At 57.9% G+C, this 19,092-nt stretch overlaps 1 protein-coding gene across 3 annotated transcripts in view; it reads left to right on the top strand.

Annotated features, from left to right (window-relative positions):
• Nucleotides 1-19,092, top strand: part of SUSD4 (sushi domain containing 4) — a 93,888-nt gene that overhangs the window by 34,185 nt on the left and 40,611 nt on the right. For 2 of the 3 annotated variants that reach the window (XM_058702165.1, XM_058702166.1), the window contains exon 3: nucleotides 11,230-11,442. The exons of the other annotated variant lie outside the window; for it this stretch is intronic. In XM_058702165.1, the coding sequence (XP_058558148.1) occupies nucleotides 11,230-11,442 (213 nt within the window). The remainder of the gene's footprint in view (nucleotides 1-11,229; nucleotides 11,443-19,092) is intronic. 3 annotated transcript variants of the gene reach the window in all.

Raw genomic sequence — 19,092 nt, 5'->3', positions numbered from 1 at the left:
AGGGGACGGAGTGGAAGCGTGGGCAGCTTTGCCGTGGAGACTCTGGTAGGCGGTGGCAGGCGAGACTTCCCTCCAGCTAATCGTCTTGAGCGCAGAGAGATGAACAAACTGAGACGGAGCCCCGAGCTCTTTGCTGCTTGACGAAGCGCGCAGTGGGGTTCACCTGCAGACCCGTCGGGGAGAACGTGGCCCCAAGTCAGCCAGCGCTGTGTTTCCGCCTTATCTCACAGTGTCTTGCCCTTCCTCGCTGTCCCCGAGCCCTGAAAAGTCTGGGCGGCCCTTGGGAATGTACACAGAGATCAGGAGCCTCACAGGTGACCCGGACCCCGGCTTGCCATGAGCCTTCGGTGGGGAAGGGGTGCCGACACGTGGTATTTCCAGAAGGACCGTGTGAGGCTAGGGCTGTTTATTAGCAGCTGGATTTTCATGAAGTGACTGTGACAGCTGATACCGCCAACTGTTGTATCGATCCCGCGGGGGGTGACGTGGATGAAACGAGGTCGTGTGTGCACTTTGGAAAACTGAAGTCCTGAGCATGTGGAAAACGGCTTTAGTGTTGTCCTACAGCCATCGCTCACAGAAACGAAAGGACATTTGAAGTTTCAGAAACAAAAAGGGCCACAGGCACTTTGAGAATGTGTTCTAGAAATTTCTTGTTTTTCTAAACCTTGACTCGTCTCTTGGGCTTCCATCCGAGGGCTTGTGCTTCGGGGGGTCGTCACCAGTTTTTATGAGAAAGAGACTAGACATCCTGGAATTTACAAGTGGAGGGAGAGGCCGTCCGTGCACCTCACTTAGTGACAAGACTGAGCTGCCTGTCGGGGACACAGCTGGTCACACAGACGGCCTCCTTATGTTGGTCGGGACTCGCTTTAGAAAAGAGTCACGTTTGTAACTTACTGATCAGTTTCACAATGTTTCCACGTCTTTGTCAGACATTGTCAGGTAATAATCCTGGGTTTACGGCAACTACAGCATTTCCGTGCCCCATCTCCGTCGCAGAGAGAGACCCTCAGAGTCTTCTGGGGGTGGTTTTCTGTGTTGCTTTATTTCAAACGTTTAAAGGCTTATTCTGTTTTGCCGTGTTGTAATATCGCAGCCTGGGATAATCGTGTCATGTTGTTGGGCGAGCATTTGTGGAGCGGTATTGAGACTGGGGTGGAAACCACATTATGAGTTAGTACCGTTATCCGTTTCATTGGAGCTGAAACCGAGAGAATGAGTTTAGGAATAATTGGGTAATCAAAGTGAATTAAATCAAGAGGGGGAAAATGTCAGTCTGGCATCAAACGGGGAAGCGCTACACTTCCACATCTGTGGCCTTTATGCATTTTAATCAAGTCTAAATTATGCTATTAAGACTTATTTTTGCTGCATTTCCTTGCTCAGACGCAGCAGACTTTGTATTCATCTCTGGATAATTCTGGAAACATTGACGCATTCCCACGATTTCCAGGGAAGAGCCACCTGACGTGGTGGCCACCCAGCTGCTTGGAGCTGCCGTTAGGTTCCCACTGGGTGTGGGGTGCAGGCCGTGGCCCCAATGTGGGTGGGTGCTGTGTGGACGTCATTGCGTGGCCTCAGGAAAGTCAGTGTCGGTGGGGTCTGCTTGATGTCACTCCGCTGTAACGATAGCGTGTGGGCCGTTGGGACGCAGACACCGGGCCACAGCAATGTGCCGGGTCTTGCTTTCTGGCATCTTCGCTGTGTTTCCTGGGGTGCGCTGGGGGTGGGCGGGGATCCTGCCTCTCCAGTGAGAAATCTGTTTAGCCTAATTAGTAATGGTTTTTTCCGGATACCTCTTAAATCTGTAAAGTGATAACATGCTGAATTATGGAGTGACACAGCCCCGCATTCACAAACACAATTAACTTAGAAGCCTTTGGTTTGCTTTGTTGAATTGTTGGTTGTGTGTCGTGTCTGAAAATTTGTCTTAAACCTGTTCCTTTGCTCTGAGTGCTTTCTCCGTGTTTTCTGTGTGGTTTTGGTTGGACTCTCAGGTCCCCAGGAATGTGGCTGTCCTTGTGCCAGGGGGAGGGGACAGCGCTGGGCAGAGGGGACAGCACCGGACGGGCCTCCCCAGGAACCGGCTGCTGGCTCCAGAACAGAGGTCAGTGCCCAGAGCGCCGGCCACAGCTCTCCCCTCCAGGCTCGGCTCCTAATTTACAGAAGTCAGAGTCTGCCTGTTTAAGGTTCACCCGTTGGGCCAAGGGCAGGACTGTTGTGCTCATGCCCAACAGTCATTTGCAAAGACTCTTAATCCTAGAGCATCATAGGAAACAATCTTGAATATTTTTGGAAATTAAGGTGGTTCTAGGAAATCAGGAGGTTACCATTTTATGAAGCTCTATGTTTTTGTTCTTTAGGGAACTGGTTGAATATTAATGTAACAGCTTACCTTCACTGATTATGCACTTGCCGTGTGCTAGTCATTGCTTTATGTCTATGCCTCATCTAAATTACACAATAGCCCTAGAAGTAGGCACTTATAATAGCCACGTTACATATGAAGAAACACAGGTTAGGTAACTTGGCCAAGATCACACAGCTAGAAAATGGCAAAGTCAGGATTCAAAGCACACAGTCTCACCCCACAACCTGTGCCCTTAGGCATCAACTATGTTATTTGAAGCAACTGTATGTTTTCAATAGAATGACAGGGCAGGGTGTATTTAGAGCAGTGTTTTTTAAACCTGTTTGACTGTGAACCGCTGAAACAGATGTATTTTACATTGCAGACTAACAGCTAATGAAACCACACGAAACGGTCCTCCCGTTTACCCTGTGAGAGCCACTCTGACTTTTCCTTTCTGTTTCATTTCCAAAAAGTGCCCGTTGTGACCCTTCAAATAGGTCTCGTCATACCGTAAGGCCACAACATGCAGATCAACCGCTTCTGACAGTCCTGGATGTAAGCTCACTCTTCAGGGGGCCTGGACTCGGTGGTTTGTGGAGTGAATGTCTCCCAGTGCCCAGCGCTGTGCGATGGTTCAGCATATAAATAGATTATAGCAATCCCCTTTTCTCCTTCTTCCCTTTTCTTTTTAAAAACAAAGAGCTGAAATGCCATCAAACACGGAGATTATTTCAACTGGAACAGAGAGGGTCAAGAACCACTTAATGACGATCTTGTGAGGGAAATGCGGGTCACGAATCAACTTTTATAAAGCAAATTACGTTTTCCCGTAGACTTTAATTGTAACTGTAACAGTGTTAGGTTGCTATTTCTACCGAGTTCTGACTCTGAGACCTCCTCTAAGTCCTGCGAGGGCCTTCCGTGGCCCACCCTGGCTTCTGCAGGGGAGGGCGGGCCTGGGACGGGCCGGCCTCCTCCCTCCCGGTGAGCGGAGGCATCCGTGGCAGCCGGGGGCCACCTTGCCTGGTCCTTCCAGCCTTTCCTGGCATGTGTCCGGCGGCCCCCGGACTGTCTGTCGTCGGGGACGGGATCCTGTGCGTGTTCGAGCCTGACCTTGCCCAGGACAGGCCGCCAGGATGTGAAGACGATGTCCGGGTGGCTGTGCGGTGGCCGGAAGCTTCCGGCGTGCCAGGCGGCTCCGTGTGATCAACCTGGAGCACTGTGTGCGCGGACGCTGGTGTCGGAGGGTTGGTCCGTCTGCTGGCCGGTTTTGCTTAGTGTCGTTTCTTCTGTGTTGCTCTTCTGTTGCTGCACACACACCACCAGTTCCTGTGCTTCCGGGATCCGACAGGCTGTTGGTCCACGCGCTCGCTTAGGAGATGAGCTAAGGGGCGCCCGGGGGGCTCAGTCCGTGAAACGCCTGACTGCTGGTCTCGGCTCAGGTCGTGAGCTCACGGGTGTGAGGTGGAGCCGGGCGAAAGGCTCGGCGCTGACAGCGGAGCCTTCCTGGGACTCCGTCTCCCTCTCTCTCTGCCGCTTCCCGCTCGCTCGCTCTCTCTCTCCCTCCCTCTCCCTCTCAAGTAAATAAAAATAAAATAAAAAGGTAAGCGAAGGTCACTCTGAGGGCAAAGGATCTCGGAGGCGGCAGAGCTCCAGGGGGTAAGGCGCGGTGAGCAGGCGGTCAGACGGGCCTCGCCACGGTCTCAGGGCATACCTGGCTTCTGGCTCCACAGGCCGGGCCACCAAACCTCCAGGGTCTTCAGAGTAGGACAGGGGTGAAGGTTTTCCCTTCTGGTGAAGAGGCGTTCGTTCTCCTGTGAGATGCTCTCAGAGAAACCCTGTCCGCAGAGAAAGCGGATTCGGCCCAGGCGAAGCCGGGTCCGTTCAGACCGACGGAGGAACGTCCTCGTGGTGTGGAGAGGGACTCCCGGGGCCCGCGACCTTCCCGCCTTTACTCTCGTCTCTGAGGACAAGTGTCCCGTGCTGTCCAGGGCCAGTTCCGCCTCAGGAGCCGCTCGCCGGGCCCCGGCCGCGGCCTCCTCGGGAGAAGGCTTCGGCGCCCGAGTGTGGCACCTGCCACGCTGTGGTCAGTGGGAGCTCGGTGACCGGCTCGCCGGGGTCCGGGTGTTGTGGGTGACACATCTCGTCCACACCGTGCACCGGGACGTGTCAGTGCTGTGGGACCACGAGGGTTGTGTCCCATGGAGGCACTAACAGTTCACCACTGCTGTTTGCTCTGTCCTGTCCGGACAGCTGTGGAGACCCAAACACGTTCACAAACGTCCTTTCCCTCAAAGACTTTGCAGAGTCGTGAAGACGTGAGCCAGGAGAGGCCCCGTGGGCGGCCGTGGGGGTGGCTGGCGTGGAAGGGGGTGTGGGGGGGTGCATGGGGGCCGGGATCCCGAGCCCGGGTGTGGTTCCAGCCTCTGCCCCCAGCCCAGCATCCCCCCCCACCCCAGACACCAGGGCTCTGACCCCGACCCCTGGGGGGTCTCATGCCCACCAGTGACACTGACGGGGGTGCTGGGGGCTGGGCTCGGTGCTGCTCTGGATTCAACTGCAAACGTGCAGGCACATCTGTTTAAACTTCAGCGGGGACGCCCTTTCCTCGCTGGCCCCAGATCCTCTCACTAAGCGAATGCATAAAAAATCAATTTTTGTGTCTGTATTCTGTAGCTTCCTGCAAAGACTCACACAGCAGTTTACAGAGAGATAGAGCCGGCCCCGGTTCTAAATTGATTTGGCTGCATTGGATACAGTCCTCCTTCCTCCAACATGACTTTTCAGTTATGATAAAGCCCAAAGATTGCTTTTCACGCCTCTTTCGGTTTTAGGGTTCTTTCTGGACTTCTTAGGGTGCTCACGGCTAAACTGCCTGGTGGGTTGACTCCAAAGTAGCCAGACGGGAAGTCAGGACCCCCATGGTGAACCTGGGGTTTTGATGCATTTCTTTGTATGTGAAGGACCCTCGGGGCCTGCTGCTAACTTGCAGCTGGAAGAAAAGGGAAGGAGGAGATCTTTCCTCCTGTTCCCCCGAGGGCCAGAGCACCAAGTACAGAGCTTTCTGGACGTTTCCTGGGGCCACAGCGCTGGGCAAGGACATCAGTGCCAGTGGAGGGGACGCCGGACGGGGGGACTGTCACAGGCCGGGACTGCCCACCAGGCTGCTTCCTGGGACTTGGCTCTGGAGAGAAACAATGTCCCCTGGGACGAGGGGTCGACTGGCTCTCCTGTCATTCACGTCCTTAAAGTGTCCGAGTCCTTTAGGAAGATGGCACGAGCCTGGGACCCCTGGAGGGAACAGGGCCAGGAGGAGAGGGCTCTCCCTACTCCCCCCTGCTCTCTCACACACGTGCGTGCACGCACACACGCGCACTCACACGCACACATGCACACACTCTATAAGGAACTGGTTCACGCGGGTGTGCGGGCTGGGAGGTTCAAGATCTACCTGGCAACCTGGTCACCCAGTGGGGGCCGATGGCGCGAGCTCTGGTCTGAGGAGGAGTCTGACAGCGGGAGGAGGTCGACGCGCCAGCCTGACGATGTCCGGCAGAGAGACTTCTCTCTTACTCAACCTTTTGTTCTATTCGGACCGTCAGTAGATGAGATGAGGCCCACCCACGTCAGGGAGGGCCGTCCGCTGTACTCAGTCTACCCACTCACGTGGTGATCTCATCCAGAGGACCGTGTGACCAGATGTCTGGGCGCCGTGGCCCGGTCGTGTTGACCCATAAGGTGGACCGTCACACGGACTGTCCCTTGTGCGTACACACCGCGTTCTGAATTGGATTTAGGAAGAATGGCCAGGAGGTACCACCTCCCAGGGCTTGTTAAAAAGGAAAGTACCCTTTTCTGTCTGTTTCCCCCAAAAGAAACATATCAGAAATCACCCGGGAGCTCTCTCCTCCCGCCCAAGCTGTGGCTGCTCACTTCCAAAGCATCCGCAGGATTTGGAGCCCGGACGGCAGGCTGCCAGGACCCTCCGGGCAGGCCCCCCCCGTCCCCAGTGGGTGTGCGTCCGGTGGGCTGACCCCCACGTTGCAGAGGACGGCTCTGTGGAGAAGCAGCCCCGGCTGGGGACCGACCCGCCGGGGGTACTTTGGAAAGTGGCGTCTCGAGCTCTGGCAGGCCGTGAGAAGCAACCGTCTGGCTCGGTGGGGTCAGTGGTCCGGATGAAGAATGGTCTCTTACGCCATCCCGTCCTCCGACCTCGGTCCCTTCACCTGTTCTCACTCCCTCCTCTGTGTCAGCGGCTGGGCCCGTCCAGCGGCGTCCTGATCCTCAGACCGTTGGAAACGGAGCGACGCAGCGGCTGGTCCCTGGGAGGCAGCGGACAGGGCGGCGGTTTTTGAAGGGAAGGATTAGTAAGGAGAGCACAGAACCGGGCCCATGAGGAAACTGCGTCCTCGCAGCATGGTTCTCTCGTTAATTACGAGAGCAGGAGTCCTTCTGACGGATCACGGATGCTCAGCTCTCCCCTGGGGCATCTGTCCTTTTCTCAGAGACAGCGGCTTCCTGGCTGGGGCAGGGAGGTGTGCCGGGCCGAGGGGTCGGTGCCTATGACGGGCAGTCGGTGTGGCTCCCTGGTTAGTGGGTGTGAGGGAAGCATGTGGCTCAGCCACATCCCCACCCGCTCTGGCCCTACACTGCAGAGGCACGAAGGGGGAGGTGTGTGTAGGTGCAGGTGGGAGGAAGGTCGTCAGGAAGTAAGGAACTCCGTCCACGCGGGTTGGGAGAAAGGAGGGGCCGGGAGGGTGTTAGGAGAGAACGGGTCTGTGCTGGGGGAGAGCCCTTCACGCCCACCTCACCCACGGAATACCTCTTCCAGCCATCCATCCATCCATCCATCATCCATCCATCCATCCATCCATCCATCCATCCGTCATCCACCCACCCATCACCCATCCACCCACCCATCCATCTCCCCTCCTTCCCTCCCTCTCTCCCTCCTCCATTAGCAGCACCTGTGGAATGCCCCTTACTACACAACATGCCGGGGGCTGAGGAGGTGAAGAATAAGACACAGCCTCCCCTCCCCACCCCCCCCTCCCGACCCAGAAGTTCACAGCGCAGCGGGGGAGGACGTGAGGTAGACCACAACGCTGCCAGGGTGAGGAGGACTCTAGGAGAGGTGGGCACAGGTTCCCTGATGGGAAGAGAGGCTCCTGGTCAGACTCTGAAGGCGGAGGGATGGTTCCCGGGGAGGCACCCCTGAAGCCAGTCCTGGAGGGTGGACACGTTTTGGGGACCATCCTTCCCTCAGTGGGTTTTCCGGGAGACCCCCTTCCTGCCTCAGTGGAAGATGAGCCCCCCCTCCCCCCCACAGGGCTGGACCCCCTCCCCTGTGCCTCCCCGTCCCTCATCTGTGGACTTTCTTTCTCCCTGCTGCGTGGAGACAGGCTCAGATCTCTTTGATTTTAAGATTTTAATACAATAATAGGAAAGCCCCTCCCGTGACCCTAATGCTTTAGCCGCGTGATGACCCGGGATGGCTTCAGCCGCGTTCTTCCGTGTACGCTGAGTGCCTTGGAGGACAAGCCCGGGCTGTCTGCACCCTTCCAGCAGTCCCTTCCTTTCCGCAGTCCCTTCCAGCCTGGCTGCGCCCCCGTGCCCAGTGTGTCTCCTGCCCTTGCCCAGCCACCTGCCTGCCTTCCTGTGTCCTCCTGGCCTTGGTGGGTGCCGCTGTCTCAGCCATGTGCCACGTGGCTTCCTCTCACCGTCTGTTCCCAGGAGGCCACCCAGCTGTGCTTCCAGCTGCCGTCTGTGCGCAGACATGCGGCTCAGACTTGCTCCTCCAGCTGGTCACCCCCACCTTGCCTGGGTGTCTCCAGACCCAGACTCCCCGCACCCCCCTTTGGCCCCAGGTGGTTTTCACCGCGTCCCGTCCCCCTGCATGCAGGCTCAGCGCCAGAACCTGGGACCATCCTAGATGCCTCCCTTAACTCGTTCCCCTCACCCCTGCTGCCATCCCTTCCGTCCCTGAATTTGCGCTTCTGCGTCCATAGTATCTCCTGCGGCCTCTCTGCGCCACTCCTGCCTCTTCTGGCCTGTCATTTCTCGCCACGACTGCTGCAGTAGCTTGAGACTCCACATGCCTCAATTGCTGGCCCTCCCAGGAGCTGGACTGGCTGCCTCAGAGCCATTTGGAGAGCTTTCCAGAAGCACAGCCCTTTGCCCCCCACCCTGAGAGCACCGGGATCCATGAGTCTGCCTTTCACAAACTGTCCCTGGATCCTGACATAACCTGGTACCTGGGAGTTATTTCTGATGGTCTTCGTGCCTCCTGCCTAGTCTGTGCAAGTCTGTCCTCTGCCTCGGTGAGGAGAAGTCATTCGGAGACACGCGTCTGGTCCCCGTTATCCCTTTGTTCAAGCTCTCAGTCCCTGGGGTTAATATCCAAAGTATATGAGGAACTCACATAACACCAAAAAACAAAACAAAAACAAACAAACAAAAAAACCCAAACAATCCAATTAAAAAATGAGCAGAGGACATGAACAGACATTTCTCCAAAGAAGACATCCAGATGACCAACAGATGGATGAAAAGATGCTCAACATCACTCATCCTCAGGGAAATGCAAGTCAAGCCGCGCGATGAGCTGCCGCCTCACACCTGTCAGAATGGCTCAAATCAACAACGCAAGAAACAACAGGTGTCGGCGAGGATGTGGAGAAAGGGGACCCCTTGTGCACTGGTGGTGGGAATGCAAACTGGTGCAGCCACTCTGGAGAGCAGTGTGGATGGAGGTGCCTCAAGAAATTAAAAATAGAAATGCCACGTAATCCGGTAACTCTACTACCAAGGATTTACCCATAGAAGATGAAAACACTAATTCAGAAGGACGCTCGCACCCTTGTGTTTATTGCAGGGTTATTTACAATCGTCAAGCTACGAACAGCCCCAGTGTCCACTGACCGATGAATGGACAAAGAAGTGGTATACACACAACGGAATATTACGCAGCCACAAAAAGAATGAAATCTTGCCATTTGTGACAACATAAATGGACCTTGAGGGTGTTATGCTCAGTGAAATAAGTCACAAAGAGAAACAAATACTCTAGGATTTCGTGGAATCTAAAACACAAACGGTGCAGAGCACACGTGGTTGCGGGAGGAGGGGGGTGCAGGGAGCAGCGCGGGGAGAGCGGGTCCGGGGAGAACAGTCACAGCACTGTGAGTACGGTCAGCTGTGCTGTCACAGTGATGTGTGGTGAAGATGTGTGGTGACGACGGCAGCTCCGCTCATGTGACCACAGCCTCACATGCACACTGCGGGCTCACCGCGTTGTACACCCAACACTAATGTGATGTCGTGTGCCAGCTGCAGCTAACAGCACAGGACTCCGTTCCTGCCGTGACACCCTGCTGCCCCCCCGCCCCCCCCTCCCCCGGCAACCAAGCCCTGGGCTCCCTCAGCTGTCCTCTCTGCCTCCTGCCCCGCCCCTGGCTCCACCTCCCGCCCCGCCCCTCTGGCTCCACCTCCCGCCACGCCCCCTGCTCCAGCTCCTCCTCCAGCCCCCCACCCAGCTCTGGCTCCGCCTCCCACTCCGGCTCTGCCTTCTGGCTCCGCCTTCCCTCCACCCCACCCCCTGCACCTCGGCTCGGCTCCTCCCCCTTGGCCCGCCCCTGGCTCCACCTCCCACTCCAGCTCTTCCTTCCAGCTCCGCCCCCTGCTCTGGCTCCTCCTCCTCCCGCCCCTCCCAGCTCCACCTCCCACCCCGCCCCACAACCCTGCCTCTCACCGCCTGCCTGCCTTCCGATTCCGCCTCCTGCTCCGCTCCTGACTCCGCCCCCAACCCCACCTCCCACTGTGGCTCCGCCTCCCGCCCCGCCTTCGGCTCCCGCTCTGCCTCCTGCTCTCTGCTTCCTTCTTGGGCCGAAGGTCCCCCTGGACGGGACACCCCCACCCCACAGCGACCCAGAGGCCTATCCCCCCTGGCTGGCGGGCAGCTGCTCACCAGGCCCTCGCCTGCCCCTTGCCACCCCTCCCTGGCCGCCTGGGGCTGTTGGACTGCAGGCAGTCGACCTGAGCAATACTTTGAGGCGCCCGACTGTGTGCTTTCTTTCCAAGTGAAGACAGGACCCCATCACTTAAGGACACTGTGCTGCCCTCCCTGCGGGCACCTGCCGGGTTTCCCCTCTGCTCTGACACCTGCACAGGCTCTCCCTCCAGCTATAACGTCTGCAGACCCCCGGACACCCGCCCACTGCCTCCTCGCTTGACCCGGCCCTCCAGGGTCACCTCAGTATGCTTCCCTTCCCCAACACGGTTCATTCATTCTTCAAACGTCTGGGTAGCTCTTTCTGTGCAGGACCGGGATGGACTGTGGGCCGCAAAGATGAAGGGCTCACAGCTCAGCACGGACCGTGCTGTTCCCCACACTGTTCCCTGCAGGGCTGGTCTCATGGGTTAGGAAGCCACCAGGACCTCGGGGAGCCTCCAGGAGGCCTGGCACAAGGGAAGGAGCAAAGGGCAAGGGGCGGGGAGGGGAGGGGAAGGGGCGTTCACTGCTCAGGCCAACCCTGCCAGGATGCCATCCCGGCCTCCCCGACAGCGTTGTTCTGTCCCTGTCCCTGGAGTGTCGTCAGTATGTCCTGCAGGGCCTGGCTCAGGTTCCACCACCTCCTTCCCGTCTTTGTTCTGTGGCTTCAGCTCCTCCAGCCTCCACAAAGGGTGGGGCCGGTCACGAGGACTCCCGCCAGCACCGTCCCGAGTCACAGAGAGGGCTTCTATTCTCGTCTCTCGTGCTGTGTAGCCGCGTGGCCACGGCGTGTGGAATGACAGTGTCTGTCCCTGACGTGGGCAGGCCCTCGGCGTCCGGGGGATGCATTCAGAGGCACCTTTTCTTCTCTCTGTCAATGTAGGGTTCGATGGCCTTCAGGCGTGCACGGACCCAGGCGTCCCCGAGAACGGCTTCAGGACGCCCAGCGGAGGGCTGTTCCCTGAGAGCTCTGTCACCCAGTTTCACTGTGAAGACGGGTTCAAGCTGAAGGGCTCCACAAAGAGACTGTGCGTGCGACACCCTAACGGCACCCTCGGCTGGATCCCCAGCGATAAGCCCGTCTGTGCACGAGAAGGTAAAGTGCACGCCCCGCCCGCCCCGTCCGGGCAGGCCGATACCCCGGGCCGCGCCATCCGGCCCAGCCTGCATGCGGATGGGAAGGCGGTGTGGCCAGGGCTGGGGCCCGGGATGAATTCGCCCCCGTGGCAGGAGGGACCGTGTTCCTCCTCTGCCCCAGTTCCAACCCCACTCGTCACCGTTTTCGTCCACGTGAGCGAGCGGCTGGGAGAATGTTAGAGCCGCTCACTGTGCGCAGCCTCGGTCCATACGGAGACACACGTTTTGGACATGAGCCACGTAAGGAGGGAGCCCCGCAGGGCCAGCCGACCTGGCGGGCGTTTGTTTCTGGCAAGTATCCTGCTTGAGACGCGGCAGTCACTTACCGTTCGCGCCAGCCCACGCCTGCTGGTCGAGACGGTTTGCTTGTAGGTGCGTAGGGTCCGGAAGGGAGCCCTGGGTGCAGCTGGTTGGGGAGGCGCGATGCGGTTTGTGTGTCTGAGGCCGGCAGAGCCCGGGTCTCTCGGTTCAGTGTCCGTCGTCGATTTTGGTTTATCACGGGGCTGTCACCATGGCATGCGGGCTGGTACTCTGAAGGAGGCGAGATCCTTCTTGTGAACGTCTCTCCATAGCTGACTTGGGGAGGCCTTGACGGGGCACCGGCTCAGCCCTCCTGGGGACTGCAGCCTGCCCCCAGAGTTCGCCCTGCCCTGGCTTTGAATTTCAAGGTTTTTTGTTTTTGTTTTTGTTTTTTTAAAGAGAAAAAATTAGCGCAAAGAATTAGGGTGAAATAAGTCAGAGAAAGACGAATACCGCGTGATTTCACCTCCGTGTGGATTCTAAAGAGCAAACCTGACAAATAAACGGAACAGAAGAGAAACAGACCCCCCGATAGAGAGAATCCCAAGCAGGCTCTGAACCCTGAGATCATGACCTGAGCCGAAACGAGGAGTTGGACGCCTCCTTGAGCCACCCAGGCACCCTGTACATTCAGATTTTCTGCTCCCATGCAGCCCGTGCAGGCTATGGTTTCCATAAGGTTCTACTGATTAAAAGTGTGTTTGGTTTGCAAATCCTGACTTTCCTGCCAAAATCCGTGACCTACGGTCTCAGTGTTTAAAACCTGGACAAGCTCAGGAACATCTGAGGGCAAAGAGGACACGTGGGCTTCGTGGTTATTGCCCGGAGATGGGGAGACCTTTCTGTATTTCCGTCCTGAGGGGAAAAAAAAAAGATGGCCCCTTTCCAGGCCTCCATAAGCACGTAGTCTGTAGTAATTCCAGAAAGAGAAGGAGCGTCTGCTGTGGACAGCCCCAGGTGTACGGGGAGGGCCGTGCTCCTGGGGTGCCCTGGGGACCGCCAGCCTTTCCTTCCACAGCCGAAAATAAGACCACCCTTTCCACAGAGGGTCCAGACATCGTGTTGTGCTCTCAGGATCGGTTCAGAGAGTTCGGAAGAACAGAAACCACCTTTCTAAGTAGCAGCCGTTTCTCAATAATAATGGTAACCTTGGGCTTTGGGAGACGTGCGGGAAGGGGTGTCCTGTGCTGCTGCGACGGTGGAGACGTGCGTCGCTGTTCGTGGACCGCAGGGGCGGGGGCACCGTGGGTGTCCCACAGAGGCGAGAACGCGGAACCGTTCTCCGCTGAGGTGTGCGTGGCCTCCTGCCCCGGCCAGGACTGTGCCGTGCCGATGCCGGGCTGCTGAATTCCTTGGTTCCCTCCGTCCGGGCGTCAAGGTGCTGAATTTCAGGCGGTAATAGTAACAGGGGTCAGTCACCGCGTTCAGATAAGCCCTCAACGCTGAGAAGCACTTTCGAGGGGGCAGCCTCCCCAGTTAGGAAGGTGAGGCTCCGAGAGGTTCGCTGGCTTTGTCCCGGTCACATAGCAGATGTGTAGGCAGCAGGCTTGGAGCCGCGGGTTTTCCCCTGTGAGGTCGTGTCACGGAGGCCACTCCCAAGGACGCGTGGTTACTACAGGTGGTGGTGTTGGTGCTCAGGGCGGAGGGACTCAGAGGAACGTGGGGCCCAAACCCCCCTTCTGATCTGGTTTTTGTCGGACCCAAAGAGAAACCGAGAGCCTTCCCGGAGTTAAATGGCGATTTAGGGACAGACCTGGTCCAGCCCCTGGTCTTGTCACTGTCACCTGGACCCCTCCCGGGCTGTCACGCTGGCGGCCAGTCCTGCCTGAGATGCGGATTTTTGAAAAGTAGGTTTAGATGCAGGAAAATGCGTTGTTATCCTGCTACAAGCGCCCTACAGAAGCGAGGTGGCACCTCCCTGGCTCGCCCAGATGCCCGCTGACTCTTCACCGCGCTCCACCTCAGCCCTGATTCCGGTCTTAATCATTCCCTCCAAGAAAACGACCGAGTTTCAGGTTTGGACTCATGGGACTGATCGCGTAGGCGGTGGAGTTTTACGACACTGAGACCTTCCACCCTACAGATGCAGAGACGTCCCCTCCAGGCTGGTTCCGAGAGACCGGAGCCCCCACGGCCCGAAGCAGAGCTGAGGACGGTCACTGTTCAGGGAGCAGGGGAGGCGGCGGTGTGGTGGAGGGGACTGAAAACACACCCCATGGGTGCAGGGCGGTGATGTGGTAAGTCCAGAGCCCAGGGGACAGGGTGAGAGCCACCGTTGGGCCTCTGCTCAGGTCTGCTGGGGGACACCTGCCTGTGGGTAAACGGCCCTCGCCCAGTTCTCACTGGGGGTGAAGGCTGACTTTGCCTGAAGCCACCTGACGAACACTTACTGGACTCGTGTCAAACCAGGACGCGGAGAGGCCGTCCCTCCCCTGACAGGGGCAGGGTCAGTGTTGTGACTCAGACGACGGTTTGCACACGTAAGGAAGGAGTGTGTTTAGAAGATCAGTACCCAAATGAGACTACAATAAGAGTAATTCGAATCTACTTAGGTTATGAGAAAATAGCACATGGGGGCTGGGGAAGGGGGGGCGGGATCCGCCTGCGTCTTGCCCAAGCGGACGTGCCACCGGTATTCGTGGAAACAACGGCCGGGCAGAGTCCTCTCAGCGCCCTGGCATTGTTACACCGGCTGTGCGGTTTTCAGATGGAGAATGGCCCACAGGTCCTGGCTGGGGGAGCCTAGGTTACCAGGCCGCGATCTACACCTTCTGCCCAGGCTCCCCCTCCCTTAGGACGCTCATCCAGGAGGGCGTTTAGGACGTTCACGAGAGTCAGACGGCAGGTTGTAGCTTCGGGTGGATGCAGCTCTTTGTTCAGACAAGCTGGTCCTCGTGCAAAACCACAACCTTCTCTTTTCCGCCTGCGGCTTCTCTGCTGGAGGCTTTGGAAGCAGACGGACCCGTGCGTGTTTACGCAGCAGGGTTTAGATGCTAAAGGAGCTGTGATCTGCGTGCGGCCGGACACGGTTCTCTTGTCCCCGTAGCGGCTCCGTGGATGGTCACGGTCACGCCGACGTCGGTCTCAGGCAGACGCACAGCGAGCAAACCAGATGGGCGTCCGGCAAATGAGGCGTCACAGGTCTCAGACAGGTTCACACGGGCCTCGTCCCGAGCAGGCGCCCAGACCGCACCTCTGGGGTGCCTTCCTGACAAGGGTGCAGCCAGCGGAGGCGCTGTGACCCAGACCGTGGGGGGGGACCCTGCCTGTGGCCGGCCGGGTGGTTCCTTCTGCCCCAGGAGGAGCGGGGGTGCGTGGGGACAAAGGGTTGTTCGAGCTGCACATGCACGTGCCCCGAAAGTGCCGCCCTTGTCCGGAGACCCCCAGGGCCTTTCTGGCCATGAGTACGACTCCTGGAATGGCCAGGGGGGAGGGGAGCCTCGTGGCCCTGGTAGGCGGGAGGCCGGGGCCCACGCTCTGCACGCTGGCCGGGCTCCTGATGCGCTTTGTCTGCTCGTCTGCGGGGCCCCCGCAGCCTTAGGCCATCTGAGTAAGGTTTGCATCCCTCAGGTGGGCGTTTGCTGAGAGTACTCACGCTGAGCAACTTCGGGTTTCTGGGTCTTTGTGTGGCTTTTCCTGACATTTCGGCTCTAGGTGCGTTTGGCTGAAGCCATTCGGACTCATTCACCCCCTGGAAAGCACGTGTAAACCCTCCCGTTTTTCCTATTGGCTTGGTGCGCTTTTTATCAGCACCCGGAACCTGCCCCATGCCCGTCATTCAGGTGCACACACCCGGCCACCCCCAGTGCACACCTGGGCGTCTGCCCCTCACCTGGGCATCTTCGTGTTACCTGGACGTCTGCTCGTTACCTGTTACCTGGGCGCCTGCACCTTACCTGGGTGCCTGCTCGTTACCTGGACGTCTGCGCGTTACCTGGGCGTCCCTTCCCCACCAAGAGCGCTGTGTTTTAAGGAGGGTCGACGTGTGCACTGGGGACCGTGCACTGCCTCCTGAGGTTCCCACCTAGCCCCACGAAGCAGGTGTTACGACCTTACTTTCCAGACGAGAAAGTGCAGGTGAGAGGGGCCTCCCAGGAAGCGAGTCCAAGAGTGGGATTCAGATCCAGGCGTTGCCCCCGAGATGATGACCTCCAGGGGAGGGGGGAGCGGGTGACATGTGTCCTCCTGACGCCAGACCCACGCCCCTTGGGGGAGGCATCGTGTCTGTTCGTTCAGGCCCCTGGTTCCCAAAGTGTGTGCCGTGGGCTCCTCGTCTCAAGAACTTGCTAAGAATACATCTTCAGGCCTCCGGACGTGGAAGGTTAGGAGTGAGAGCAGCTCTCTGCATATTTTTTTAAACTCCTGAAAACAGCTTGAGGCCCACACATGCCGGGACGTGCCAGAGTGTTTTCCCGGGGGGAGGACACCACGTTCTCTGGTGTGAGGCAGATCCTGGGAGATGAACTCGTGCGGTCAGAGATTGCCTGTGCTGGCACTGGGACTGGGACCAGCGTCCGGACTCCTCGTTCAGTGCTCTTCCTGCAGAGCCCCCGGGGAGCCTGAGAAAGAGCGGGGTCTGGAACGTCGGTTGTTCTGGGCAGCGAAGATGGGAGCTCACGGGGATGAATCCCACTTGCCACCAGCATTTTCCACCTCCACTGTCCTCATCTTCTGGTTGTGGCCGACGTGGCCTGGAGCACGGGTCTCCACGTGTCCCCTCCCCGCAGACCGAATGGGGGACGGGCCATCCCTGCAGCAAGCACTATGTGTAAGTTCTTGCTGAGGGGCTTTGACGCCTGGAGACCTGACCGGGGCTCCTGTAAAAGACAAAGGGTTTGGTACAAGGTTCTCCGAGCCTCCCAGGGGCAAGTGCAGAGTGCGTTCACGTAGTATCGTCATGTTAGGAATTTTAAGTGAGCAGATGCGGCCTCACTTGTGGCCAGTGAGGGTGGCGGGTGAGCCCCGTGCCCTTGAACGCAGGGGCACAGCTGTTGTTCAACAGCAGTGCGTCCCGCTCCTTCTGGGCCACCTTCTGCGGTCACCCCTGGGTCAGGGTGAATGTCCCCCGGCTCCAGGGGCTTCACCAAGACGGAGACGCTCTAAGAATGTTTATTTACAGTCCTTTTCTCCACGTGTGTATCTTCCGTCACCGGAAATGTCTCGTTGCTTTGGGCGTGGGCATCCGACAGCAGCTGTGTCCGCAGGGACGGGCACCTGCTTGTCCCCGGGTTGCTGCGTCCTCACTGCCGTCTCCTCAGGCGGGAAAGCAGAGTGGTGCACGTCCCCGCCCCCGGGACCCCCGTCCCCGCCCCCAGGACCCCCATCCCCAGGAGCACTGTCCCTTCTCATTTGTGCTGTCCCCATCCCCCCCCTCCCCTCCCCCGTCTCTTGTGGCTTCAGTGCGAGTTTGGTTTACTTTAGTAAAAAGATTTCAGCTTAACGTGGTCATGACGTGAGAGCAAAAACAAATCCAGAGCAAATAAGGTCACGGTGGGGGGACACAGAGGGGATGAGTGGCCTAAATGACCGTTATCATCCCTACAGGGTGACGGCTGGACACCACAGACAGGTTCGCTCAGCGGCACAGCCCTACCAGCTGCCCGAAGTGTCCCCGTGTCCCGGGGGCGCCGGGGTCCTGCCCGGTCTGAGCAAGGGCCGTGGAGGTGGGCTTGTGGGAGTGTCAGTGTCCCTCTGCTCACGCAGAGTACCCCGGTCAGACCGAGTGCAAAGGGCGCATGATTGTCAGGAGCCCCCAGCACCAGGCAGATGGTGTGGATTCCCCAGAAAGCAGGTTTTCACAGGCTCGAAGGTGAAACCACCCAGATTAGGTTGGCTGCTTGTGAAGAATGGAGTGCTTCCCACCCGCGTCCTTCCACACCCACCGCAGGGGGACTGATTCTCCTGGCGCCAGGGCTGGGCCACGCCCATAGTCCCACCCGAGCCCACGTGTGCTGGGGACCCACCTGGGCCTCCGGCGCGGAGCCCACGCGGGGAGGCTGTGCTGATGCCACCTTCGCCGGGGTTCACGGCGCTGCCCCGGGGGCGTGCGGGGAGCGCCTCTGCCCCGCGCGGTGCCCCAGGCGTCTGGACTCAGCAGGTCCTCAGGAGACACTCCAGGCGCAGCCGGTGGGTAGAGGGTATGGGGACCATCTGCTTTCACGTCCCTGCGAGCTCAGCTCTGGGAAACAGGTGTTTTCTGTCACCTCCTCGTCGCTGAGAGTGAAGGCGACATTCCAGAAGGTGGGAAGAGACGTCAAGTTCCTTCACCCATGGAACGGTTGAGACTGTTGATCGAGAGAAAAGTAGGTCTGTGTTCTGGGCGGGGCAGCCTCTGCCTTCGGGAGATGGTGAGGGTTCATGGGTTTGGAAATCCAGATGCCACCCTAGTCAGTTGTCCCCAAGTTCTGCCAGCACTCCCTGCTTGCCCGGCCGGAGGCCCCAGTTCAGCTGGGGGGACTCATTCCCAGTGAACTTCTTGTTCTCTCTGGATTGCGTAGCTGTTTGTGTAAACTCACAGAACATAACCTTTACAGGAAAGTGCACGAAACCCCACAGCCCACAGAATTAGCACACAGTGGACAGCCCCCCGGCCCCCCCAGGCTGCCCCTCTCCTGGGTCAGGAGCTCGTGTCCTGGTTATCACTCAGCCCAGGCGTGCGCATTCCCAGACACGGCACCACTTCGATTTACCTTTGCCTTATTTTTGAATTCGTATACGTGGAATTATACATTAGATATTTTACGTTAGACTTTTCTACTTTGTTGTGAAATTACGCTGTTTTCCGTGCAGCTGTGGTTGGTACATTTGCAGGGTGTTCTGTTACAAATAGACCAGAACTTGAACATTCTGATGTTGATGGGCCTTCAGGATTTTTCTCACTGGGTCTGTTACAAATAAGTGGCCTGCCCTTATTCGTGGAGGACGTGTTCCAAGACCCCAATGGACCCCTGAAACTGTGGATGGTACCAAACGCTGTGTCGCTGTTTTTTCCTACACATACACACCTATGATGAAGTGTAACGTGTAAATTAGATACAGGTGGAGATAAACATAGTAATTAATTATAAAATGGAATAATTATGTGGGGCGCCTGGGTAGCTCAGTCGGTTGAGCGTCCGACTTCAGCTCAGGTCACGATCTCGAGGTCCGTGAGTTCAAGCCCCGCGTTGGGCTCTGTGCGGACGGCTCAGAGCCTGGGGCCTGATTCCGATTCTGTGCCTCCCTCTCTCTCTGCCCCTCCCCTGCTCACCCTCTGTCTCTCTCTGTCTCAAAAATAAATAAACGTTTAAAAAAATAGAATAATTATAAC

This window comes from Neofelis nebulosa, chromosome 15, assembly GCF_028018385.1.
Source record: "Neofelis nebulosa isolate mNeoNeb1 chromosome 15, mNeoNeb1.pri, whole genome shotgun sequence".
In the NCBI taxonomy this organism is placed as follows: domain Eukaryota; kingdom Metazoa; phylum Chordata; class Mammalia; order Carnivora; family Felidae; genus Neofelis; species Neofelis nebulosa.
This window is presented reverse-complemented; position numbering and strand designations above follow the sequence as displayed.